This window comes from Megascapheus bottae, chromosome 11, assembly GCF_031878675.1.
Source record: "Megascapheus bottae isolate mThoBot1 chromosome 11, mThoBot2.hap1, whole genome shotgun sequence".
NCBI classification, from domain to species: domain Eukaryota; kingdom Metazoa; phylum Chordata; class Mammalia; order Rodentia; family Geomyidae; genus Megascapheus; species Megascapheus bottae.
Window position 1 is genome coordinate 62,673,035 of NC_143519.1, and position 27,663 is coordinate 62,700,697.

The following is a 27,663-nucleotide window of genomic DNA, read 5'->3' on the forward strand; positions in this document are numbered from 1 at the left end:
ACGCCTCTGTACATCATTTTCAAAATTAAAAAAAAGAAACTGATATGCTGTCCTCAAAAGAGAATTACAGACCAATCTCTTTAATACAGATGCAAAGCTCCTCAATAAAATATTAGCCAACAAAATCCAGAAAGAAATTTAAAAATCATACATTATGACCAAGTTGGCTTCATCTGACAGATGCAAGGCTGGCTTAACATGCACAAATCAATAAATGTAATTCACCACATCAACAGAGCCAAGATTAAAAAAAAAAACCCACATGATCATCTCAATAGATATAGAAAGAGCCTTCAACAAAATATCGAATCTTATCATGGTAAAAGCTATGGAGAAACAGAATACAAGGAATATTCTTTAGAACAATAAAAGCTATATAAAACTGACCAACAACCAATATTACATGAAATGGGTGAGAACTAAAACCATGTCCCCAAAAATCAGGAACAAGGCAAGGATCCCCAGTCTCTCTACTCCTCTTCAATATAGTGCTGGAACCCTTAGCCAGAGCAATAAGGCAAGAGAAGAACAGTAAAGGGATCCTCATAGGGAAAGAAATTAAATTATCCCTATTTGCAGATTACATGGCATCCCCCCCCAAAAGAAACCTTCCCCCCCCAACTCCTAGTACTAACCAACCACTTCAGCAAAGTAGCAGGATACAAATTTTAACCAAGAAAAATCAGTAGCCTTTCTATACGCCAACAATGTACAAGCAGAAAGGGTAATCATAAAAACACCCCCATTTCCATGTACATAGAAAAAAGCCAGAAGTGGTGCTGTGATTCAAGTGGTAGAGCTCTATCTAGCCTAGAGAAAGTCCAAGGACAGTGCTCAGGCCCTGAGCACAAGCTCAGGACTGGCCAAAAAAAAAAAGCAGGAGCACAACAGACTGGAGAGAGATTCTACAGAAGCATGTAGATTCAGTTAAAAATATGTTGAGGTTGTCTTCTTCAGTGTAATGAATGCATAATTTATACTTTCATGTATATAATTTATAAGGATTTCATTTACATAGAGAAAGTATGGTGAAAGCCCAGGAAGGCTCAGTGGCAGAGGATGTACTCAGCACACACTGGCCCCCAGTTTGAGTCCTAACAACATCCTCACTAACACTGCAAGATGATAATGTTTGCTGCACATGAGATAAACAACTTCCCCAAAAAAGCATGGCATTTATATTATTTAAAAAAAAGAAACCTCCAAAAAAATCATACATGCAAGACCTTGTCTCCAAAAAAAAAGTGAAAATAGACCTATAAATGGTAAAAATTAATTAATTAATTAAATAAATAAAATAAAATAAATTGTGGGTCCTGGGGCTTAAACACAGGGCATGGATGCTATCCCAGAGCTTTGTGTGCTCAAAGCTAGCACTCTATCACTTGAACCACAGCTGCTTCCGCATTTTTAGACTTTAATTGGAGACTTTCTTGCCCAGGCAGGCTTCAGACCATAATCTTCAGATCTCAGCCTCCTGAGTAGCTATGATAACAGGTATGAACCACTGGCACCTGGCTCTAATGTTTGTTTTAAAACTACCATTTATAGCTCGACACCAGTGGTTCACAGTTATTGTCCAAGGACAGTGTCCTACCTACTCAAGAAGCTGCCATCTGAGGATTGTAGTTCAAAGCATTCCCAGGCAGGAAAGTTTGTGAAACTTCTACCTTCAATCAACCATCAAAAATCCAGAAATGGAGCTGGGCGTGGTGGCTCACACCTGTAATCCTAGCTACTCAGGAGGCTGAGATCTGAGGATCAAGGTTCAAAGCCAACCCAGGCACAAAAGGACCTGAGACTCTTATCTCCAATTAACCTCTAGAAAACGGAAGTGGGGCTTAGCTCAAGGGGTAGCTTTGAGCTGAATAGCTCAGGGACAGCACCCAAGCCCAGAGTTCAAGTCCCACAACCGATCAAAAAAGAGAGAGGCCAAGACTTTGGCCTACTATTAAGAGTGCTTGCCTAACATGCACAAAGACCTGGGTTCAATTCCTCAGTACTACATACATAGAAAAGGCCAGAAGTCGGGGCCAGGAGTTTGGCCTAGAGATAGAGTGCTTGCCTAGTATGCACAAAGCCCTGGTTTGCTTCCTTGGTACCACATACACAGAAAAAGCCAGAGTGGTGCTGTGGCTCAAGTGGTAGAATGGTAGCCTTGAGCAAAAAGTGTCCAAGGACAGTGCCCAGGCCCTGAGTTCAAGGCCCAGGACTAGAAAAAAAAAAAATGTCTTGCCAGGTACCAGTGGCTCATGCCTGTAATCGTAACTGCTCAGAAGGCTGAGATCTGAAGGTTGCAGTTCAAAGCCAGCCAAGAGAAACCTCTGTGAGACTCTTATCTCCAATTAGCTACTCAAAAACTATAAGTGGCATTGTGGTAGAGCACTAGCCTTGAACAGAAAGAGCTCAAGGCCAATGACCAGGTCCTGAATTCAAACCCCATAACCCACCAAAAAAATAATTGTCTTCACAATTTGTAATTTGGCAACATGTCACCATTGCAGGAAACTAAGTAAAAATGAACAGGGGATTTTTTTTTTAATTGTTGGGGTAATGTACAAAGGGGTTACAGTTACACTCGTCAGGTGGTGGATACATCACTTCTTGAACATTGATAGCCCCTTTCATGTTTTTGTCACATTTTCCCTCCCTTCACCCCTTTAGGGGATCTTTATATATTATTGCATTTTACAATTTTTAAGTATATTTTTCTATACAAATACATGGATTATTTCAGGCCCTGGGCTTGAGCTCAGGGCCTGAGCACTGTCCTTGGGCTTTCTTAAGGCTAGAGCTCTACCACTTGAGCCTCAACAACAATTCTGACTTTTTCTATGTATGTGGTACCAGGGAATCGAACCCAGGTCTTTGTACATGCTAGGCAAACACTCTACCACTAGGTCAAACTCCTTGCTCCTATTTCAAAGATCTTTAAAGACTCATAAGAGGCATATTTGTTCTTAAGTTATGCGTTCCACTAAGTGGGGCTTTTTGTGCCTAATTGGTTACTATAGCACCTTTCTTTGAGGTTGTGGTACCATCTTTCTCTCATTCCCATGCTGTGTCCAGACCTCTTTGCTCTGATAGAGTTGCATATCCCATCTTATCTGGAACTAATCTGTCTTTTTTCCCCTCCCCTGCAGGGATTGATATTTTTTTTTTTTTGCTAGTCCTAGGCTTGAACTCAAGGCCTGAGCACTATCCTTGGGCTTTCTCAAGGCTGGAGTTCTACCACTTGAGCCACAGCACCACTTCTGGCTTTTTTTTTTTCTATGTATGTGATACTGAGGAATCGAAGCTGGGCCTTTGTGTATGCTTGGCAAGCACTCTGCCACTAGGCCAAACTCGCAGCCCCCAGGGACTGAACTTTGATCCACTGTAGTTGGAAGGGATAGAGGCATAGCAGAAAGGAGTTCTACATGAGAGGAGGCAGTGAGGAAAAGGTGTGGCACTACAGCCTCACAAAGGCATTAGAGCAGGGTTTAGAAACATAGGACTCTCCAGTGCCTGAAAACAGATACGGGGAATTTCATCAGGGAATTTACTTTGCGTAGAAGGGTACAATGCCATTACACTCCCCAGACTACTCAGGCACACTGTGCAGGGCAGTTTGCTAGGATTTATCCCAATCCCCGCTGTCCCTCTTCCTTGTCTAAGAATTAGGCTCTCAGTCTAAATATAATTAATTATCAAGGACCATTCGGACCGGGAGTTTGGCCTAGTGGTAGAGTGCTTGCCTAGCATGCACAAAGACCTGGTTTTGATTCCTGAGTCCCATCTACATAGAAAAAAGCTGGAAGTGGCCCTGTGGCTCAAGTGGAAGAACTCTAGCCTTGAGAAAGTCCAAGGACAGTGCTCAGGCCCTGAGCCCAAGCCCAGGACTGGCACAAAAAGGGGGGGAGGGGCATTCTTTCATTTCTGTCAAAGGTTTAATTTTTTTTCACTTAGCAATTACAGTTTATTATTTTAACTTCTTCAGTACAAGATTTATCTCCCTAACATGGTTAGCTACTAACAACCCATATAGATAAATTGAAGTAAATAAAGCAAATTCCAATAAGTATAAATACCCAATACCAAATACATTTTAGTTTAACAGAAAAGTATATGTTTTCTCACAGCAACAACTAGAAAAAATAATAAATTAGCCCTTGGTGGGGGTAGGGGAATCTAGATTCTGTTCTGTGATCCCATTAAGCAAGCTAAAACAATGGCTCCACCTCTCCAGTGAACCCCAGCCTCCGGGCTTCTCCTTACTTATTCCATGTAACATAGTGCCCCTGCCACGTGAACTCTTGTCCTGGCTCTAAGGTTTTGTGCTCAAAGCTAGCACTCTACTACTTGAGCCATAGATTTTTGCTGGTTCGTTGGGGTAAGAGTCTCAGTCTTTCCTCTCCAGGCTGGCTTCAAACTGCTACCTTGGAGCTCAGCCTTCTTAGTAGTGAGGATTTGCATTTCTGGCTCTGTTTTTCCTGCATTTAGCAACATCTCAGTCTCCTGCTTTCATTCTCTCGGCTTTGTTCCTTAGGAAATACTTAGAGATCACATTGTGAAATAACACTTACTTTACTATTTGCTGCTCCCCATTAGCCCCTGCTAATGTTACCTGCTCCAGTTTATCTTGAGTATTTCAAGTCTTCATTTTTCTCTTCTCTGAGCAAAGATGGTATCAGAATACCAATGATTATACAGTGTAGCAGACAGAATAGCTCTTTCCTTTTCTCTTTTTCTTAACTACAAAAATAATTTCTGGATATTGTCTCAAGAATTTCAAAATGCAAGTTCTGTTTTTGTCTTTATGAATAGTTATATAAAATGTGCTTTTAGCCAGGCACAGGGGCTCACACCTGTAATCCTAGCTATTTGGGAGGCTGAGATCTGAGGATCCCAATTCAAAGCCAGCCCGGACACTAAAGTCTGTGAGACTCCTATCTCCAATTAACCACCAGATAACCGGAAGTGGTGCTGTGGCTCAAGGGGTAGGGCAGTAGCCATGAGCTGAAGAGCTCAGAGACAATGCCCAGGCCCAGAGCTCAAGTCCCACAACCGACAAAAAAAAAAAAAAAAAATATGCTTTTTTGTTGTTAAATAGGAGCCAACAGTGAAAGAACCTGAAATGAAGACAACTCTTCAAATGCGTTTCTTTGGGAAAAGAGGAGAAAAGAAACTTCATTACAAAGAATTTCGAAGGTAAATTTAAATATGCTTATTTAGTAGTTTTTAGTGGGTAAGAAGTGAAAAAAACTGAATATATTTCCTAGTACTCTAAACCATAACAATCAACAGTATTCTTGAGCTGAGTTCTGGTGGCTCACACCTATAATCCTAGCTACTCAGGAGACTGAAATCTGAGGATCATAGTTCAAAGCCAGCCTGAGCAGACCATGAGAGTCTTATGTTCAATTAGGCACCAGAAAACCAGAAGTGACGCTCTGGCTCAGAATGGCAAAGTGCTAACCTTGACCAGAAAAGCTCAGGACAGTGTCCAGTACCAACAAAAAATAAATAAAAAATAAAAATAAATCTAGGTACGGGCCAAGAGCATAGCCTAGTGGTAGAGTGTTTGCCTAGCATGCATGAAACCCTGGGTTTGAGTCCTCAGAATTCCACAGAAAAAGCCAAACATGGTGCTGTGGCTCAAGTGGTTGAGCACTAGTCTTGAAAAAAAAAAAAAAAAAAAACTCAAGGACATTGCCCAAGCCAAGAGTTCAAACCCCAGGACTAGCAAATCAATCAATCAATCTATCTATCTCGGGGCCAGGAATGTGGCCCAGTGGTAGAATGCTCGCCTAGCATGCATGAGGCCCTGGGTTCGATTCCTTGGTAGCACATACACAGAAAAAGCCAGATGTGGTGCCTTGAGAAGGCCAAAGGACAGTGCCCAGACCCTGAGTTCAAGCCCCAGGACTGAAATAAACAAAAAAAAACCACGCAAATAAAATCTACTGTTAGGTCGGGCTACAGGTATCTGTTCTAAGATTCCTCATCTGGGAAACAGAGCTGTTTTCATTCTCTAACACAAAGGTTGGCAAACTTTTCTGCAAAGACCTAACAGTAAATGTAGTCTATGTCACCACTATACAACTCTACTCTTTTTGTTGTTTGTTTGTTGTGACAATCCTAGGGCTTGAACTCAGGGTCTGGGTGCTGTTCCTGAGGGGTTTTTGTTTGTTAGTTGTTTTGTTTTACCTACTTCTAGTGCTCTACACCTTGAGCCACACTTCTAGGTTTTCTTGTATGGGTTTTTTAGGCTTCACTTAAGCAGCCCTAGGGGTTGGTGGGGTGGGGGTAGGCTGAGATACAGGCAAGAACGTGGCTAAGAGTAGAGTCTGAGCTTCAGTAAGGATGAAAATGACAAGGGTGTTACACGGTATCTACTGTCAGTATCCACAACACCTTAGTAGCACCTGCCAGTGCAACATACCTGGTAGTTTTTGGTTTTATTCTCTTCTGACTCTTTCAAGGTCAAATGGGCATTCTTGGTACCAGTAAATATGTATCATAATCATAATCAACATCATTCAAAAACAGGCTCTTATCTTTGATTTCTCTTTTGTTTTGTAACCCAGTGGTCATCAAATACTATTAATTTATTAATTCCCTTTTCAAGAATAATATCCTTCTACTTCTTTCTTTCTTTTTCTTTTTTTTTTTTTTTTTTTTTTTGGTCAGTTGTGCTACTTGGACTCTGGGCCTGGGCACTGTCCCTGAGCCCTTCAGCTCAAGGCTACTTCCGTAACCCTTGAGCCACAGTACCACTTCCCATTTTCTGGTGGTTAATTGGAGATAAGAATCTCACAGACTTTCATACCCTGGCTGGCTTTGAACCACGATCCTCAGGTCTCAGCCTTCTAAGTAGCGGAGCTACCAGCGCCCAACTCCTTCCACTTTTATCACCTACTCCAGGAACACGGCCATCTCTCACAGGGCTCCCTGTTTCTTGTCTTGGCTTCCTCAATCAACCCCGAAGTCTCAAGACACCACTAAAAGAACAGTTAGCTGTGACTTTAAACAAAATTTCCTACTTATCAATTTACTGTGCATTCACTTGCCAATAAAGCAATCTATTATAAATCCTCAATAGGAATCAGTTGAATGTCATCTTAGGATATTGTACAAAAAAACTCAGTTAAAAGACAAAAAATAGGTTCAATTCCTCGGTACCACATACATAGAGAAAAGCTGGAAGTGGTGCTGAGGCTCAAGTGGTAGAGCTCTAGCCTTGAGAAAGTCCAAGGACAGTGCTCAGGCCCTGAGCTCAAGCCCAGGACTGGCCAAAAAAAAAGACAAAAATATACATAGACATAAAAATTTATGACTCTATAGACATAATGTTTTATTACATAGATTAATATGTATCTATAACATACAACCCTCAGCCTAATTTTAATTATGTTCTAAAATCTAAGTGCCAGTGATTGTATATAGAGATTCCCTTCTAGAATACTTGTTTGTTAAATATGTCATTTGAAATATGATGTAAAAATCAATGTTAATAAATTCTTTAATTAAAAAAAATATCAGTAAATGATCTGGGTGAGCCATCAGACCACATTTAAAATGCTTCAGATTTTAGATAAAATTCTGCTTTGATCTAGAGAAAAACAGGACATTGAAAAAGTCTCTACATTTAACACATTAAGAGAATTTTGTAAGTAAGAGACTCTTAACTGTATATGGGAAAGATGTAAAATTTAGAGCAAGTAATTTTTTAACAGTGGCAACTTTTCCCCCACTGACCTGGAATGTACCCCTTTCATTCCATTTCCATTTAAGCTGTGATATGACAGATGGAGATCTTTTAACATGCAGAAAAGTAAATATGGGATCTGCAATGTATTAAAACTTGCAGAGACTCTAATATTTTCCACATGATTTACATTATAAATAAATCAAGTGTAACATTTCTAGATTCTTGTTCAAAGAAAATAAAAATTAATCTGATGTCCTTTCAACTCATACCTTTCCCTAAAAGCTATTGGTGACCAATTTGATCAAAGTGCCGTGTTGTTCTTATAAGGAAGGAATACTGAGTCATATAGATATATGCTATTACCCAAAAGATTACAAAGATTTTTCAGGTAGAACCAGGCCTTTGATACAAAGCCATTGATTGTATTGGCCAGTTTTAGTGTCAAAAAAAAATGAAGAACAACTAATTATGACTAATATTCTAAGAACATGTTCCCCCCCTAAATTTTAAAACTTTCTGATTGTTCATTATGTTTCTGTATTGTGAAAATGGCTTTCTGTGGAAATTATTTTCTATGACTGTATAAAAACTAATCAAAATCTAGGTTGCCTGGTAAATCTGTACAAACAAATTGAGTATGGGAAATCTCCAGTTGAAGCAGATACTAGAGTTAATTGACATCTCTGTATTCTTTTTCTCCCATAATCCTTTGGGAAGCCCCTCTCTTCATTGTGCCCACAATATTAAGAAGCTAATAGTGAAATGGGTAATAATATTAAAGTTGAATACCACTAGCTACTACTATGTTTTATATTTTAATATTCAGATTTATGGAAAATTTACAAACAGAGATTCAAGAAATGGAATTCCTTCAGTTTTCTAAAGGTTTAAGTTTCATGAGAAAGGAAGACTTCGCAGAGTGGCTACTTTTTTTCACTAACACTGAAAACAAGGATATTTATTGGAAAAATGTGAGGGAGAAGTTCTCAGCAGGAGAGGTAGGTATGCCCTTTTGTTATGTAATGATAAAGATGAAATAAATTAGATACATTTGATAATTTAACTTCTAAATTAACCAAGACAATACCATTCTTTTTTACTGAAATATGAAATCTTATTGAAGTATGAATCTTCTTGAAGTATGAAATTTTTTTCCACACAGTGTTTTTCCTGTGGGTGAATTATTCCCAAAATCAACATAGCAACTGTGAATTTGCAATTTTACTAAAGTCAAGAATAAGACAAGACTTCAATAACCTCAAACTTCAGTCCTCCCAACTGCAACTTCTGAGTAGCTAGAATTACAGGTGTGAACCACTGTGCCTTTTTCTTACTTTATATTATATAACATTCTAAAAATAGAGTGGAAAAAAAAGTTATTTCAAATGTGAAAGAAAATGATATCACAAGAGAAATATGTAGGGGCCAGGAGTTTGGCCTAGTGGTTAAAGTGCTGGCCTAGCATGCATGAAGACCCAGGTTCGATTCCTTGGTACCACATATAGAAAAAAGCCGGAAGTGGTGCTGAAGCTCAAGTGGTAGAGCTCTAGCCTTGAGAAAGTCCAAGGACAGTGCTCAGGCCCTGAGCTCAAGCCCAGGACTGGCAAAAAAAAAAAAAGAGAGAGAGAGAAATATGTAACAATCAGAAATAAATATAACAGGTCAGGTATGATAATATATGCCTATAATCTCAGCTACTAGAGATGCAGAGGTAACAAGATTACAATCTAAAGTCAGCCTACAAAAGTATAAGACTCCATGATTTAAAAAAAAAAAGCACTTGAGGCAGCCAGGCGCAGGTAGCTCCCACCTGTAATCCAGTCCTTATCTCCACTACAAAAGAAAGCTAAAATGGGCCAGGAGTTTAGCCTAGTGGTAGAGTGCTTGCCTAGCATGCACGAAGACCTGGGTTCAATTCCTCAGTACCACATACATAGGAAAAAAAAAAAAAAGCCAGAAGTGGTGCTGAGGCTCAAGTGGTAGAGTTCTAGCCTTGAAAAAGCCCAAGGACAGTGCTCAGGCCCTAAGTTCAAGCTCCAGGACTGGCAAAAAAAAAAAAAAAGCCAAAAGTAGAGCTGTGGCTCAAGTGGAGATAGTGCTAGACTTTAGCAAAATAAATTCAGGAGCAATGCCCAGTCCTTGAGTTAAAATCTCAGACCTGCACCAAAAAAAAACCCACTGTAAGCAAAAGGACTCTAGAAATGACTCATGTAGTAGATCAGTCCCCATGCTGTCATTAATTACCACCAACAACAACAACCAGGATAGCTGGGCACTGGTGGCTCATGCTGTAATTCTAGCAACTTAGATATTGAGATCTGAGACTCCAGTTTCAAAGCCAGCCCAGGCAGTAAAGTCCATGAGACTCTTATCTCCAGTTGACGACCAATAAGATGGAAGTTTAGGTTTGGCTCAAGTGGTAGAATGCCAGCCTTGAGCACAAAAGCTCAAGGACAGCACACAGGTCCCCAGGACAGGAGTTTGAATTTCTCATATACATATGAGAAATTTTAAATATATATATGAGGACATTTTTATAACCTTGATGGATATAAAGGAAACTACACCCCTATTTCAATGAAGAAACGTTCTCTATTACTGAGTAGGAAACTCAGTATTAAAAACAAAACTGTTCTGCTTTCAATTAGTCTATAAATATAATGATTACATTAGTCAGTTAAGTGTGTAGTTACACACTTAACTGTAAAATTCCTATAGCTAACAACAATGGGTTCTTGTTCAAACCTGCTACATTTCAGTGGTGGGCTGGGAAAAGTGCCGCATTAGTTGCTTAGGAATCCAAGTCTCTCCAGGGCTCTGCCACCTTAGAGCTCTATCAGCTGGTAAAAACACCACCCTCAAAGCTGGGTCAGGAAAAGAAAGGAAGAAATCACATTCCAGGAATTAAATATCTTGGTCTAAAACATAATCACCTGACACTTGGCAGTTGGCCAGACTAATCACATAACACCATCTAAATGCACAGAGGTGAAGGACAGTGGTCTCTCCCCTGCATAGGAAACAGAAAAACCCTGAGATGAGTGTACTCTAATGGGTCTCAGTAAAAATGCCATTGAGGGAAAATTAGACAGGCCATAGAAGTTAAAATGAAAAGAATGTTAAGATACCAAAGTTATTCAACCTAGGTAAAACTGTTTTGGATGTGAATTTGACAAATCAATTGAACAAAAATACAAAGTCCAGAAATACATTCATATGCACATAAAAGTTGGCTATAGGTACAATAGTATTTCAGATTAGTTAATTTCAAAGATTTTAACAAATGAAAAGGCCACTGGGCACCTAATGAACAAAGTAAGATAGCTCTATCTCATTGCACTAAAGCAATTCCAGATGGATCAAAACTTAAATCTTAGAGAAAATGAACTTAGAGAAAATGTATGAGTATACATAGGAAAACCTTGGAAAAAATAAGTACCTTAAAAAGGAATCAGTAGAGGGGCTGGGAGTTTGGCATAGTGGTTAGAGTGCTTGCCTAACATGCACGTAAGACCCGGGTTCGATTCCTCAGCACCCCACATACATAGAAAAAGCCAGAAGTGGTGCTGTGGCTCAAGTGGTAGAGTGCTAGCCTTGAGAAAGTCCAAGGACAGTGCTCAGGCCCTGAGCTCAAGCCCAGGACTGGCAAAAAAAAAAGCTGGAAGTGGCACTGTGTCTAAAATGGTAGAGCAGGGCCAGGAGTTTGGCCTAGTGGTAGAGTGCTTGCCTAGCATGCACGAAGACCCAGGTTCAATTCCTCGATACCACATATGTAGAAAAAATCCAGAAATGGTGTTGTGGCTCAAGTGGTAGAGCTCTAGCCTTCAGAAAGCCCACAGACAGTGCCTAGACTCTGGGTTCAAGGCCCAGGACTGGCAAAAAAAATTTAAAAAATTAATGTTTTTAAAAATGGTCGAGCACTAGCCTTGAGCAAAAAAAAAAAAAAAAAAAAAAAAAAAAAAAGCTCAGGGACAGTGCTCAGGACCAGAGTTCAAGCCCTGAGACTGGATTTGAATTTGGTTATCTGAAATTGGATAGGGAACGGGGGAAAACAAGATGAGGGGTGGGGGAGGGGGGAAGGGAAATGGGGACCATGACATGTGAAAGGGTATCAATGTGTGGGAATTAATGCACCATTTATCTGGCAAATATCATGTAACCCTTCTATTAATTACAATAAAAATATATTTTAAAAAAATCTATTATTTGTATAAGAATCATATCTATGAGGGCAATGCTGAGACACCAGGTAATCTCTAGGATCATCTGGAAGTCAAATGCTCCAAGGTTTGAATACTCATCCCTCCACTAAGTAAACCCTTGGGATGCTACTTACAGAAAGTTTAGGCCATGACTACACAGAGTAAACGGCAGACTTGAAGATTCAGCCTAGTCCATCTCACTCTAAAACCCACTGCTTTTTCCAATGCTGTGTGTACTGATCAAACCAAGTACAAGTATACTCAACAGTGTTCATTGTCTGGGCTGCTATAGCAGAGCACACATGGAATAGCTTATAAAACAGAAGTGTATTTCCTCACCTCGCTGAAAGTGGGAAGTCTGAGGTCAAGGGGCCCCCTTTCCAGTCACAGGGTACTTCCTCATGTGCCCTTATTTGGTCACATGCAGAGAGAGAGACATGAGCTCTGTTGTCTATTCCCCTGTAACACCACTCCTGTAGGCACTTCACCCCTGTGACCTAATTCTGCCTTCATTAACTCCTTACAAAGGCAGTTAAGGCGTCAAAATATGAATGGGGGGCAGGGACAGAATTCATTCTGTAACCTAGGACCTTGCCAAGGCTTGTAGCATGCCTCTCTAAGAGACCCCCTTCACAGTGTCCAGTCTACACCACCATACACAGTAGCCCTGCTAGTTATTCTTTCCTGGCTCCTCCTAAGTTCTAAAACCTCTTATTATAGTATTACTCTGTGTGGAACTTGTCAGTGGCTCTGCTTAGAAAGATCTAAGGTCATAAGCTTTGTAATAGAAGACTCATTCAATTTTTAACACATTTATAAAATTGTAATAATCCTTTATTTTACCAGAGCATTAGTCTGGATGAGTTCAAGTCATTTTGCCATTTTACAACTCACCTGGAAGACTTTGCTATCGCCATGCAAATGTTTAGCCTAGCTCATCGCCCTGTTAGAATGGGTAAGTAAGATCATTTAATTTGTGTCATCTATAAACAATTTCAGCCTGGTCTCCAAGTAAAATGACTTGCCTTTTAATTCAATGTGGTTATCACATATTTAACCGTTGCTTTTATACTTTCTCTCTTTCAAAAAGCAAAAGGAAACATTTAAATATGTCCTTTAGCCAGGCGCGGTGGCTCACACTTGTCATCCTAGCTTCTCAGGAGGCTGGGATCTAAGGATCATGGCTCAATGCCAGGCCGGACACGAAAGACCGTGAGATTCCTATTTCCAATTAACAACAGAAAATGAGAAGGGGTTCTGTGGCTCAGTGTAGTATAGCACTAGACTTGAGCTGAAGATCTCAAGGATGACGCCTAGCCCAGTTCAAGCCCCACAACTGACCAAAAAAAAAAGTTTTGATTCCATTAAAATAGCTCACTTAGCCAGGCGCTGTGGCTCATACCTATAATCCTAGCTACTCAGAGGCTGAGATCTGAGGATTGCAGTTCAAAGTCAGCCCAACTGGGCTGGGACTTTTGCCTAGTGGTAGTGCCTAGCATGCATGGAGACCCGGGTTTGATTCCTTGGTGTCACGTACATAGAAAAAAGCTTAAGTGGTGCTGTGGCTCAAGTGGTAGAGCTCTAGCCTTGAAAAAGCCCAACAACAGTGCCCAGGCCCTGAGTTCAAGGCCCAGGACTGGAAAAAAAAGCCAGACTGGACACAAAAGTCTGTGAGATTTTTATTAATCACCAGAAAATGGTAAGTGGCCCTGTGGCTCAGGGGTAGCTTTGAGTTGAAGAGCTCAGGGACAGCACAAGTCCCACAACAGACAAAAAAAAAATCTCACTTACTCAAAGTTATACTCTTGACATTTCTCAACCAAATGATGATTGAAATGCATTTGCAATGGGGTTTTTTTTGTATTTCACTTCCCAAATAATAAAAATTTAGATTTCATTTTTACAGTGACAGTGTAGACCAAGTCTAGCCTGGCTGATGGCCTGTTTTATGTTCTATTTTTTAGCGGAATTTAAGAGAGCTGTGAAGGTCGCAACAGGACAAGAGCTCTCCAACAACATTTTGGACACCGTTTTTAAGATCTTTGACCTGGATGGTGATGAATGCCTGAGTCATGGAGAATTCCTTGGGGTGTTAAAAAACAGAATGCATCGAGGCTTATGGGTAACCAATTTTGAATTTTTTTAAGGAAAAAAAGCATTATTGCCCTGTTCGTACCTTAAATCCTACCTACTCAGGAGGCTGAGATCTGAGGATTATAGCTCAAACCCAGCCTGAGCAGGAAAATCCATGAGACTCTTTTATCTCCAATTAACCACCAAAAAATCAGCAGTGGAGCTGTGGCTCAAGTGGTTGAGTCTTGAGCTGAAGAGCTCAGGGACAATGTCCAGGCCCAGAATTCAAACCCCCTGACCAACAAAAAATAAATAAATAGCCGAAATTATAGCCTAATATTTGGTTTGGGGCTCTGTAGTTACACATACCTGAATTTAAATCCTTACCTTATTACTTCTTTTTTTTTTCTTATTGTATTTTATTGTCAGAATAATGTATAGAGAAGTTACAGTTAAATTCATCAGGTAGTGGGTACACTGCTTTTCGAACCTTCATACCCCTTCTCATATTTTTGTCTCCCTTTTTCTCCCCTCTCTCCCTCTCAGTCATCTTGTTTTCCCCCTTCCCTTCCCTATTTCAAATAAATAAGTGTATATATAGTATGACTTATATTAATTCAGATTCAGTAACCTCATGAGATTAACAATAAGAGAAAGAAAAAAGAGGGGCGGAAGTTTGGCCTAGTGGTAGAGTGCTTGCCTAGCATGGATGAAGACCCACATTCAATTCCTTGGTACCACATACATAGAAAAAAGCCGGAAGTGGTGCTGAGGCTCAAGTGGTAGAGCTCTAGCCTTGAGAAAGTCCAAGGACAGTGCTCAGGCCCTGAGCTCAAGCCCAAGACTGGCAAAAAAAAAAAAAAAAAAAAAGGAGAGAGAGAAAGAGAAAAGAAAAGAACGTCACATAATACATTAAGAACAGCAATCACAAAGATAAATCTCTTGTTTCATTAACCTAGAGTTCATGTTGTTTAGTCTCATTCTGTGCAACCTTATGTACACAGCTTTTGAGATCCTGTGATCTTCTGCTAGGAGAATCCTAGTTGTGTACTACTTATTACAAATGAGGGAAACCATTGAACCTATGTTCCTTTGGGTTTGGCTTACTTCACAATACGATTTTTTCCAAGTCTTTCCATTTCCTTATAGCCTAATATTTGGATCGGGGCTCTGAAGTTACACATACCTGAATTTAAATCCTTAGCATACCACTTTTTTTTTTTGAAGTATTGGGCCTTTAACTCAGAACCTGGGCACTGTCCTTGAGCTTTCTCAAAATTAGCGCTCTACCATTTGAACAATAGCACCACTTCCGGCTTTTTCCATGTATGTGGTACCGAGGAAATGAACCCAGAGCTTCGGTGCATGCTAAGCGAGCACTTTACCACTAGGCCACACTCCCAGCCCCAATTTTCATTTTTCTATTTTCATATATTCAGACAAAGTATTCTGACCATATTCATCTTCCTTCACCTGCTTCATTCCCCCCTCCCCTCTTGGGGGGGGTGGGCTGCCTCCCCATCAGAGCCTTTTTTACCTTCCTGTCACTCTTTTAGTGCGTGTTAATTCCACCAAGGAGTCCTGCTGTGTCCTGTCAGATGTACATATGCTATGTTTGATCATAATAACCTTCTATTACTGTTTCTTTCCTGTTGATTTTACTTTTGATTAACAGGTATCACAACAACAGAGTGTACAAGAATACTGGAAATGTGTGAAAAAGGAAAGCATCAAAGGAGTAAAAGAAGTCTGGAAACAAGCTGGAAGAGGCCTTTTTTAAAGAGAAAATATAGCAGTTATGATATTCCACATGACAGAATTGGGGGGGTCAGTTTTTCATAATACTAGCAGCTTTTCTTAAATCTTCATTGACTCCCATTGTAAAGATGATTTCTGATTTAGTACTCTCTTGATGAGTTTCCATTAAATAACAATAAAAACAAAAAAGCATATTAGTTTCCAAAATAGATTGGATCCTCTCAGATCTATATTAGAAGTAATATTTTGTGCTTTGGTAAGATGGAAAGCCTAATTACTCTCTGATTTATTAGTTAAGAGCGGATGTGCCTTCTGAAAGTTGCTTATGTGAAAAAGCAACTGATTCACAAGGCCAGTGTCAATTCCAGAGATTATGTGGGTCTGCTAGAATGAGAATGAGATTTACTTCAGGTTTATCTATATTATCTCAGAAATTTCTCATGTTTTATTTCAGTTAATAGCTCAGCTATGTCTTTGTTGTCTTTGTCTATATCTTACCTGGAAGCAAAATAAAGTATTTACACAGATTCAGAAATACGTGGGGGCTTTTTATTTTTAAATGTAAATGCTTTTCTCCTTTGCCATTCTCACTGATCTCTGTTCTTAAACACTAGTATGAGATGTCACTCCGAAGGAGAGTGTTAGCCTGGCATGCAGGAAGTCCTTGGTTCCCTCCCCAGCACTGAAAACCACTAGCATAGTTGGGAGAACTTTTGTCATAAGTACCATGAGATATACTGAGTTGTTTAAATAAATGTTTGAAATGGCTCAAATATGGAAATCAGTACAAGGGTTCCCCAAAAAAACTAAAAGTAGACATACCTTATGATTCTACTATACCACCCTTGGGTATATATCCAAAGGAAAGTAAATCAATATACAAGAAAGATACTTGAATACCTATGTTTATTGAAGCTCTGCTCAGCCAGCCAAGGTACCCAGCAATGAGGGAATGGATACAGAACACCCCATGGAATGCCACACAAAGCCCGTGCTTGCTGACAGGCTCTGGCATTTGCATCATGGAGCAGCCCTTTTGCTTTACTTGTTTCTTAGCTAGGATCTCTGGGCTGGGAGAGGACAGCCATCTGCCTCTGCTTCCTGAGTATTAAGGATCCCATTTTCATTAAGGCTTCCATTACTATGTGTGACAATACCTCATTTCTTTACTTCTTATAAAAAATAATTGACAAAAACATGAGAAGGGGTAGCAACCTACTACCTGACGAATGTAACCTGACCATCAAAAATTAATAATAATATTTACATGTGAATCTTCTGCCATTTCCTCTGTTAGCCCTCCCCCAAAAAGAAATCTGAGCTGCTTTCCCAGATACCCTTATAGATAAAGATTACGGTCACAAAACCCGCAAATTCAGGCGGGTTTCCTGTCGCCTTTTCCAGCCTCTCTCTCAGTGCTGACCATGGCTGTTGGTCTCCACAGCCTCTTGTGAATTCTCAATCCGGCAAGTCAAGCTCTGGCCTCGCACAGGTGATCATATTCGCCCCACGTCCCTGCCCCAGGCTTTACGTAGGCTTCTCACTCGGGTCCTAATAAAATGCTAGGCTGCGAAGTGCTGGCTACATATCCATAGTCTGTCTCTTAGTATACTTAAATCAAGAATTGGGATATCTTAGGGGCTGAAAGTGTGGCCTAGTGGTAAGAGTGCTCATCTAACAACCTAACATGCATGAAGCACTCGCTGCCATTCCTCAGGACCACATACACAGATAAAGCTGGAAGTGGTGGTGTGGATTAAGTGGTAGAGTTCTAGCCTTGAGAAAGCCCAAGACAGTGCCCAAGCCAAGGACTGGCAATAAAAAAAAAAAAAAAAGAAAGAATGGATATCTTTAGCATAGACATCTAGCAAGTATTTATTGGATTAAAGGAAGGGGAAAAGGAAGAAGGCTGTGAGCAAGGGAGGGTTAAAAGAGAAGGAAAGAAAGGTTTTCAAAGTCAATGAAAAGCGTGCTAAATCTCTGCTGAGCACTCAGTATGTGGTGGTGAATTAAAACACATGGTTTCTGCCGTGGTAGGGCTTATAGTTAAATGTGAAGACTAGAAACTAATGAGAATGTGTTTGTAAGTGACTGTGAGTTAAGCAGTGGTGTTAACAGATAAGGAGTTTAGTGGTGGTGGTACCGGGAACTGAACTAGGGCTTCAAGTTCAACTCAGATACATGGCTGAGACTTTTTTTTTTTTCTTTTGCCAGTCCTGGATCTTGAACTCAGGGCCTGAGCACTTTGAGGACTTTCTCAAGGCCAAAGGTCTACCACATGAGCTACAGCACCACTTCTGGCTTTTTCTATGTCTGTGGTACCAAGGAATCAAACTTGGGTCTTCGTGCATGCTAGGCAAGCACTCTACCAGTAGGCCAAACTCCTGGCCCCACTGAGTCTCGTTTTCACAGTGATTATTTTTGAGATACACCTCTGCTCCCTGTGTACAGGGAGCATGAGCCATGATCTGCCCGATTTTGGGCTTCCCCAGGGGAGAGCTGGATTTTGGATTCAGTTGTGTACGTGAAGGGCTAATCATTTCCAACTAAGCTTATTTTAATGTCAGGATGAGAATGTGGACTGGCTGCTGGTGGCTCACACTTGCCATCAAGACTAAGATCAGGACAGAAAAGTCCATTTCCACAATAATAGGCAAAGAGGTATGAGCTGGAGGTGTGGTTCAAGTGGTAGAACACGAGCTGACCAGGTACTAAGCCTTGAGTTCAAGCCCCAATATTCACACACACAAATCAAAAGCTGAAATGTGGAACTATAGCTCAGTGACAGAGAAGACTCAATCCAAATACTTTAGTCATCCAGATATTTAGTGAATGTCGCAAAGGGTAAGACACTTCCCTGGCAATGAGAACATAGCGATGAACACAGCGCCTCCATGTCCACACAGGCTTACATTCTCATCCAGACAGGAAGTCACATGGACCGAAAAGGGAGCATAAGGAGCTTTGAAGGACTCCTGTGCGTGGGAGCAGGGCCTTATTTTTTACTGGCCATGGGGTTTGAACTCAGGGCCTGGACAGCGTCCCTGAGCTTTTACACTGAATGCTAGTGATCTACCACTTTAAGCCACAGCCTCCATTGCAGGTTTCTGAGTGGTTAATTGGAGATAAAAGTCTCTAGGACTTTTCTGCTTGGGCTGACTTTTTTTTGCTCAAGGCTAGTACTCTATCACTTGATCCACGGCTCCACTTCTGAATTTTTGGTGGTTGATTGGAGGTAAGAGTTATGTGGACTTTCATGCCCAGCCTGGCTTCCAACCACAATTGTCAGCCTCCTAAGTAGACGTGAGCCACTAGGACCCAGCTGCGCCCAGCTTTTCAATGGTTGAGGTGTAATCTCATCCAGACTTTTTGCGAGGCTGGCCTGGAACCAGGATCTCCCTACTCTGCCTATGTTTATAGACTTGAACCACTGCATCCTGCTAAAAACAAGACTGCTTTAGAGGATTTGGGTGATTAGAAATCCAATTTTTGTACAACTGCAATCCTAGCATTCAAAACTCTGAAGCCAACCTGGACTAAATACTGTCTCAGAAAATAAAAGCTAAAAATAAAATGTAGCAGGAATTGGGACAGAGGAGGGGTTGTTTTGTCTTTTAGGGAGACTCTCACTATATAAGGCAAGCATCAAATTTGCCTTCATTGTGTCTTGGCCTCCCAAATATTAGAATGACAAAAATATGCATCACCATGCCTTACTCTAAAAACAGAACCTTCTGTTTCAAATTTGAAAAAAAACATGCTAAGTCCCATAAAGTGTATAAATGAGTAGTTTACTTTTCTATGATTTTTTTTTTGTAAAACTATTTGGTCCTATTTGAAAAGCATAGGAGTAAATATTTGTACCAAATAATAACTAAATTAGTCAATAAGGCCTCATGAGACAGTCATCTTGCAAGCAGCTGCACTTCCTAAAAATCAAAACAGAACCTTAAGCCATGCGTTTCTCTACTGTCGTTTTGTTGACTACACAGTCACTAGAACTCCTAATGTCTGGGTGGTTGTTGTATTTCTGTTTATCCTTGAAAAGGCAGAGGGCATTGTCCCCTGACCCCTAACTTCACCCTTCCTCCTGTCACCTAAAGAGCTCATCTTGCCTCTAGCTTCCACTGTCTCTCATAAACTCTAGGCATATTTGCTTCTATTTCTGAGACTCTTATCTCCAGTTAACCAGCAAATGCAAACAAAAACCACAAAAGTGGAGCAGGTTTGCTAAGGGACAGCACCCAGGCTCTGAGTTCAAGACCCAGTGTCAATACAAAAAAATCTGACATGGAAAAAGACAGGAAAGAGGAACAGGTAACATGTGCTAATAGTCTCTCCTAATATTCTACTTTTTCTTTTGCAGGACTGGGTAGGGAAGAGGGGAGAGACCTTAGAAGAACTGGAATTAGCTTGGTTTACTCTCTGCGTGGAGCGTGGATGGCAGATGTCATGAGAAACTAGGTAGGGGTTCTAATATGGTTGAAAAGCGCAACAGGTCTAGAGATAGAAACCAAATTGAAATGAACTAGGTGCAGTGGCATATAGTGTCATCTTAGTTCCATGAGAGGCAGAGATCAGGAGGACTGAGTTTCAAAGCTAGCCTAGGCAAAAATTTTACTAGGCCGCACCCTAACCAATAGAAAGCTATGTGTGGCAGCACACACTTAGCTTCTCAGCTATTCAAGATATAGTGCAGTCAAGGCCCCAAAAAGTGAAACCCTATCAAATGAATAAATGAAAAAACAAGAAAGGCAAGAGGCGTGGCTCAAGTGGTAGCATTCCTGCCTTGCAAGCCCAATATCCTGAGTTCTAATCTCGCTACCACAAAAAAGAAAGGAAGGAAGGGAGAAAAAGGAGAGATAGAGAATAGGTAGAGAGAGAGACAGGCCAACAGACAGACACAGACACAAAGAGAAATAGAACAGGAAAGAGATGAAAAAAGGAAAGGAAAAGAAAAATCTCAACTGTAACCCCTCTGTACATCATCTTTACAATAAAAATTTAAAACTTAAAACAAGACGGGCTGGGGGCCAGGAGCTTGGCCTAGTGGTAGAATGCTTGCCTAGCATGTACCAAGACCTGGGTTCAATTCCTCAGTACCACATACATAGAGAAAAAAAAAAGGAGCTGGAAGTAGTGCTGTGGCTCAAGTGGTAGAACTGTAACCTTGAGAAAACCCAAAGACAGTGCTCAGGCCTTGAGTTCAAGCCCCAGGACTGGCAAAAAAAAAATATATGTCCCCAAACTTTGGAAATGCTCCAGGAATTAAATCATAAAATCAAAACATAGCCAAGTGTGGCGATGCATGCCTTCAGCATCTCAGGAGTGTGAAGCATGAAAACAAAATTCAAAACCATCCTGAAGCCAGAAGTGGAGTCCTGTTCAAATTGTAAAGCACTAGGCTTGAGCAAAAAAGCTAAGCAAGAGTAAGAGTCCCTGAGTTCAAAAAGGCTAGACTGGAGGCATGGCTCAATGGTAGAGTACTAACCAAACAAGCTCAAGACTTTGAGTTCAAACACCAGTACCCACTCCCCCTCCCCCCAAAAAATGACATTATTTTCTAGGCAACATGGATCTGTCCAGGTGGTTAAGACTGAGAGAATCATGGTTTGAGACCAGCCTGACACAAAAGTTCACAAGACTCTATGCTAACCAATAAAAAGCTGAGCACAGTGGCATGTGCCTGTTATCTCAATGATAGATATATGAAGAATACCGTCCAGGCTGGCCCAAGCTAAATGTGAGACCCCACTAAAAAAATAATAATAGATGCAACTGGGTACTGGTGGCTCACATCTGTAATTTAGCTACTCAGGAGATTGAAATCTGAGGATTGTAGTTCAAAGACAGCCCCAGCAGGAAAGGATGTGAGACTCATCTTCTTCCATTCAGTCACCCAAAAACCAGAAGTAGAGCTGTGGCTCAAAGTGACAAAGTGCTATTGTGCTGAGAAAAGAAAGGGGGGGAGGGAGGGAGGGAAGGAGGGAAGGAGGGAGGGAAAGTAAGAAAGAAAAAGCAAAGATAGGGCTAGGAGTTTGGTCTAGTGGTAGAGTGCTTGCCTAGCATGCACAAACCCTGGGTTCATTGCCTCAGTACCACATACACAGAAAAAGCCGGAAATGGCACTGTGGCTCAAGTGGTAGAGTGCTAGCCTTGAGCAAAAGAAGCTTGGGGACAATGAGTTCAAGCTCCAGGACTGGCGAACAAACCAAAGGCAAAGATAGGGCTGATTGTTGGGCCTAGTGGTAGAGTGCTTGCCTAGCAGACACAAAGACACAGGTGCCTTTCCTTGGAACCAAATACACAGAAAAAGCCAGAAGTGGTGCTGTGGCTCAAATGGTAGAGCTCTAGTCTTGAGAAAGTTCAAAGACAGTGCTCCGGCTTTGAGTTTAAGCCCCAGGATTGGCAAAGAAAAGAAAAAGGAAAGATACAAGCTGTAGCTCAATTACTAGAGCATCTACTTAACAAGTACCAAGTCCTGAGTTCAAGCTCTAAAACCACTTTTTTGAAAAAGGTGAGGGAAGGGAAAAGATACCTCAATGTTGTAGAATAAATGAGACAAAAATAATGAAATATGCAAAGGGAAAAAAGGGTCCTACAATGATTAGAAATGAGAACTCAATACAAAAATTCCACAAGATGGCACCCTTGCTACTCCAAAACCTTTTCTCTTGCTTGGGCCCTGAGCATGATCTTAAATAAAAGCAGGAAATACAGAATCAAAACAACTAGAAAGAAAACTGTGGGAGAGATTTGAATGGACATATTTCAGCTAAATAGTTAACCAAAAAAATGGGTACATGAGTTGTGTTGTAATTGGAGGGTGGAATTCTAGACAACTGTTGAAATGGTGACTGAATAAATTAGCTGATTTTGCTGTTACTCAACTATTGTCTCTCTCTCCCTTCTCTGCAAGCAAGGCTTGGGATTCTGGGAAGACCCCATTCTTTTTTGCCTGCTGGCAACATGCTGGGCTCTGCCTCTAGGGGGGCAGTGGATGGAAACTTGAAAGCCTGGAGTTAGACTGTGTCTGTGTCCTATCAATGTGACTTTTGTCCAATCTCAGCTTTTATCCTGCAGCCCTTGGTACCAGGCTCTGGCTTTTATTTACTTAGTTATTTTGGCACTCACAGAACAAATCTCTTTGTTCTCTGTTCTTACTCTTCCCATCCTTCATTCCACCCCCCAACACACCAACACCAGCCTCCTTTTAAGCTTCTGGATTCCAAAACCTCCAACCCCTTCCTTTTGTTCCAGTGCTTTGACAATAACAGCTGCTTCCAACAAGAACTTACTCTGTCTCTTGTTTTTTTTAGGTTCCCTAACACCTGTTTAATTAATTTCTTCTATTCCTTTTTTCTCTGTTATAATAATGTACGCTCTGATAAAATAACCCTGTATTGGGAAATATAAATAGACAGAAGCGGAAGGAATAAATAAATATATATATGTATATAAAGTTGTACATGTATAGACACATAGATGTGTATATTCAGTGTATGTGTGCCAGCTCTGGGGCTTGAACTCAGGGCCTAACCACTATTTGTAAGCTTTTTTCTCAAAGCTAAAACTCTAGCACTCAAGACATATCTCCACTACCACCTTTTTGGTAGTTAATTGGAGATAAGATTCTCACAGACTGGGCTGGCTTCCAAATGTGATCCTCAGATCTTAGCCTCATGAGTAGCTGGAATTACAGTCATGAACCACCAGCACCTGACTGGCATATTTCTTATATATACCATAATTGTCCTACCTACTATTTATGTATCTACCATGTAGCTATCTAAAGATATCTATAGCTCTACAGACAGATAGATCTATATAATGATCCATTGATAGAATATAGATTTCTTAACTAAGAGCGATGGCTCACACCTGTAATCCTAGCTATTTAGGAGGCTGAGATCTGAGGATCATAGTTCAAAGCCAGCCCAGGCACTTAAGTCTGTGAGACTCTTATCTCCAATTATTCATCAGAAAACCAGAAGTGGCACTGTGGCTCAAGGGGTAGGGTGATAGCATTGAGCTGAAGAGCTCAGGGGCAGCACCCAGGCCCAGAGTTCAAATCCTATGACCGATAAAAAGGAAAGAACATAGGTTTATCTACATAAACACATATTGTATATAAGATTTTATCAAATCATCACAACAAATGCTCTGAGAAAGATGCAGTTATCCCTATTATAGGAGGAACAGAGTCTCAAGGAGGTTCACAAGCATAGCTAAGAAGAGATTAAGCCTCAGTTTATCCCTAAATATCCCTAACTCCATAATCTGTATTTCTTTTTTTTTGCATTTTTTATTGTAATTAATAAAAGGGTTACATGATATTTGCCAGATAGATGGTGCATTAATTCACGTACATTGATACCCTTTCACATGTCTTGGTACCCATTTCCCTCCCCCCATAATCTGTATTTCTTTCCTTATATTCTTAAGGTTATTTACATATTCCTGTGGTTTGGATGTGACTCCCCCCCCCAAACCTCAGGGTTCATGAGACAGAAGCTTGGTCCCAGGTGTAATTACGCTGAGAGCTGCAATAAGAATTGGCTTAGGCCACTAGGGAAAGAATGAAAATAGTTCCCTTAATCATTGGTTAGAAAAGAATGAAGATGAGCCAGGCGCCAGTAGGTCACCCTTGTAATCTTAGCTACTGAGGAGACTGAGAACTGAAGATCACAGTTTGAAGGCACCTTGCTTGGGCAGGAAAGTCTGTGAGAATATTATCTCCAATTAACTACTCAAACACCAAAGTAGAGCTCTGGCTCAAAATGGCAGGGTACTAACCTTGAGCCAACAAGCCCAGGGACAGCGCCCAGGACCTGAGTTCAAGCTCTAGGACCAAAAAAAACAAAAAATTGAACGTGATCTCTTAAATGCTTGCTGTCTGGTGATGGCCCATCTCTCACATGTAGAGCCAGGAGGCCAGCCAGCGTGCCACCTGCACTGCTATGAAGTCAGGAGGAGGCTCTCACCCTGCAGTCACAAAACTGCCAGCAGGGTAAACTTTCTCCTGTTTATTTGTGTGTGTGTGTGTGTGTGTGTGTGTGTGTGTGTGTGTGTGTGTGTGTGTGTGCACTCTTATATGTAAGTAGTTATACAAAGGGGTTTCAATTCAATTTGCCAATTTATGAGTAGAATGTATTTCGGCCTGTCACTGTGCCATCATTTTCCCCGCATCTCTCTCAGCATTACCCTTACGTACATTGTATATTCGGACTGTATTTGCCCATCTTTCTTTTCTCCATTTGCTTTCCTTCCCCTTAACCATGTATTCCCTTCTCGCAACCATGTATTTCAGCTTCCTGCTACCATTTTGTTAAACTATGTTAGCTGTTAGAAGGATCACTGGAATCCTTTCCTGCATTTACTGTACTTTAATTTGCTGCGTATATGAGCCTGTAAATGTTCTCATATGTATTTATAATTTAGATCTAACTCCCACATATGAGAGAAAACATGTGCTGTCTGCCTGTGTCTGATTTCATTTAACATAATTTTACAGGTCCATTTATTCTTTGCAAACGGTAGAATATTTATTCTTCCTGGTAGATGAATAAAATTCCATTGTATATGTCTCTGCACACACACACACACACACACACACACACACACACACACACACACACACACACACACACACAGTATCCTGGCTTGTCTACTTTTTGGATAAATGTCCCAAGAGTGTGGCTCATATCACCAGATCACAGGGCAGTTCTCTGTGTAGTATTTTGAGGACTCTCCAAACTGTCTTCCATAGTGGTCACACTAAAGTTCCTTCCCCCCCCCACCTCTTTGCTAGTGTTTTCTTCTTTCTTGTCATGGGACTTGCCTTCAGGGCCTGTACACTGTTCCCGAGAGTTTTCACTAAAGGCTAGTTGGTGTTCTACCACTTTGAGTCATAGCACTACTTCCGGTTTTCTGGAGATTCACTGGAGATGTGTCTCGCAGCCTTTCCTGCCTGGGCTGGCTTCAAGCTGCCATTCTCAATCTCAGCCTCTCAAGTAGCTAGGATTAGAGCCACTGGTGCCTGGCCTTCTTTGCATTCTTGATAATGGCCAATCTTACTGGGATAAAATGGAATCTGTTTTGTTTTGATTTGTATTTCTTAATCAATCTCCTTTACTTACAAATGCCCCAGCATTTGTAAATAACACATACCTCATTGTAGCACTGAAAATAGCTTACTACAGGCCTTAAAATCAATTATGTTTAACTGTAATCCAAGGCTAGGGATATAGCTCAAGTGGTAGAACATGAACTTAGTATGCCCAAGGACCTGGATTCAATCCCCAAAACTACAAAGACAAGATACAATCATTTTCTATGGTATAGTTCAAGCTCTAGACTAGTCACAAATGTTGTAAATAAATTTTATAGTAATATAAATAAAATAGTAGAGTGTATTTTATTTGCAATACTATAAATAAAATACAGCATACTATTTTTTTTTCTTCTTTGCCTGTATTATGGTTTGAACTTAGTGCCTGGGCCTGGGCATTGTTTTTCACTCAAAACTAATGCTCTACCACTTGAGACACACTTTTTTTTTTTTTGTCAGTTATGAGGCTTGAACTCAGGGCTCAGCACTGTCCCTGAGCTCTTCAGCTCAACGCTAGTGCTCTACCAGGTTGAGCCACAGAGCCACTTCTGGTTTTCTGGTGGTTAATTGGAGATAGGAATCTCACAGACTTTTGTGTCCTGGCTGGCTTTGAACCGTGATCCTCTGCTCTCGGCCTCCTGAGAAGCTAGGATAACACTAGAACGCATAACCATCAGCTACAAGGCTTCAGTGACTGAAGTGATGAGATTGAGGCAGTATGGCCAGTCCTGATCCACTCAATTGCTGTTCTATGATGGCTTTTGTGACAGTGTGCTGGAGAAACACACTTGGACCCTTCTGCCCTAGTTAAATCCTAGAAGTTCTTAACAACACTGTCTTGAACTATATTTACTTTGCTTGCAACAGGTCAATAAAATAAATTCCTCCTATTTAGCCCAAACTTTGTAGCTTTGACCAATTTATTTTTTTCTTTTTTTTTCTTGTAATAGAAGGGTTACAGTTAAATGTGCCAGATAGAAGGTGTATTACTTCACACACACTGATACCCCTTCTCATTTTTGTCCCCATTTCCCTCCCCCCGACCCCTCATCTTGTTTCACCCCTTCCCTTTCCTATTTCAAATAAACATATATACAATATACCAGATAACAAGGTAAGATACTGTAACAATTTGAGAATAACCAAGGGACAACAAAAGAGATGAGAAATAACATAGTACATTAAGAACAACAATCACAAATTATATGGCTCTTGTTTCCATGTCCTAGAGATCCTATATGGCCTTTTGTATCTAGGTTTTTGAGCTCTTGTAATCCTCTGCTAGGAGAGTCCAAGGTTTACCAATTATGACAAATGAGGGAAACCATGGAGCCTGTGTTCCTTTGGGTCTGGTTTACTTCACTTAATATGATTTTTTCCAAGTCTTTCCATTTCCTTATAAATGGGGCAATGTCCCCCATAGAATTCCATTGTGTATAAATACCATATCTTGTTGATCCATTCATCTACTGAAGGGCATCTGGGTTGGTTCCATATCTTTGCTATGGGAAATAGTGCTGCAAAGAACATCGTTGTGCTAGTGGATTTAGTATGTCCTTGTTTCTGGATGATTGGGTAAATGCCAAGTAGTGGAATTGCTGGGTCATAGGGGAGCTCTATGTTTAGTCTTTTGAGGCACTGCCATACTGCTTTCCTTAGTGGTTGAACAAGTTTACACTCCCACCAACAGTGTGGTAGTGATCCCTCCGGGCCACATCCCTGCCAGCATCTGTTGTTGTTAGATTTCTTGATCATGGCCATTCTAACTAGAGTGAGGTGGAATCTCAAGACTTGTTTTGATTTGAATTTCTTTTATGGCTAGGATG

The 27,663-nt window shown here is 40.7% G+C and overlaps 1 protein-coding gene across 1 annotated transcript in view; it reads left to right on the forward strand.

Annotated features, from left to right (window-relative positions):
• Micu2 (mitochondrial calcium uptake 2) overlaps positions 1 to 15,954 on the forward strand; it is an 87,460-nt gene extending 71,506 nt beyond the window's left edge. Inside the window, exons 8-12 of the mRNA XM_090342405.1 lie at positions 5,093 to 5,190; positions 8,520 to 8,691; positions 12,742 to 12,850; positions 13,860 to 14,017; positions 15,644 to 15,954. Coding sequence (XP_090198531.1) covers positions 5,093 to 5,190; positions 8,520 to 8,691; positions 12,742 to 12,850; positions 13,860 to 14,017; positions 15,644 to 15,748 — 642 coding nt within the window. The 3' untranslated portion in view covers positions 15,749 to 15,954. The remainder of the gene's footprint in view (positions 1 to 5,092; positions 5,191 to 8,519; positions 8,692 to 12,741; positions 12,851 to 13,859; positions 14,018 to 15,643) is intronic.
• The last annotated feature ends 11,709 nt before the right edge of the window (positions 15,955 to 27,663 follow it).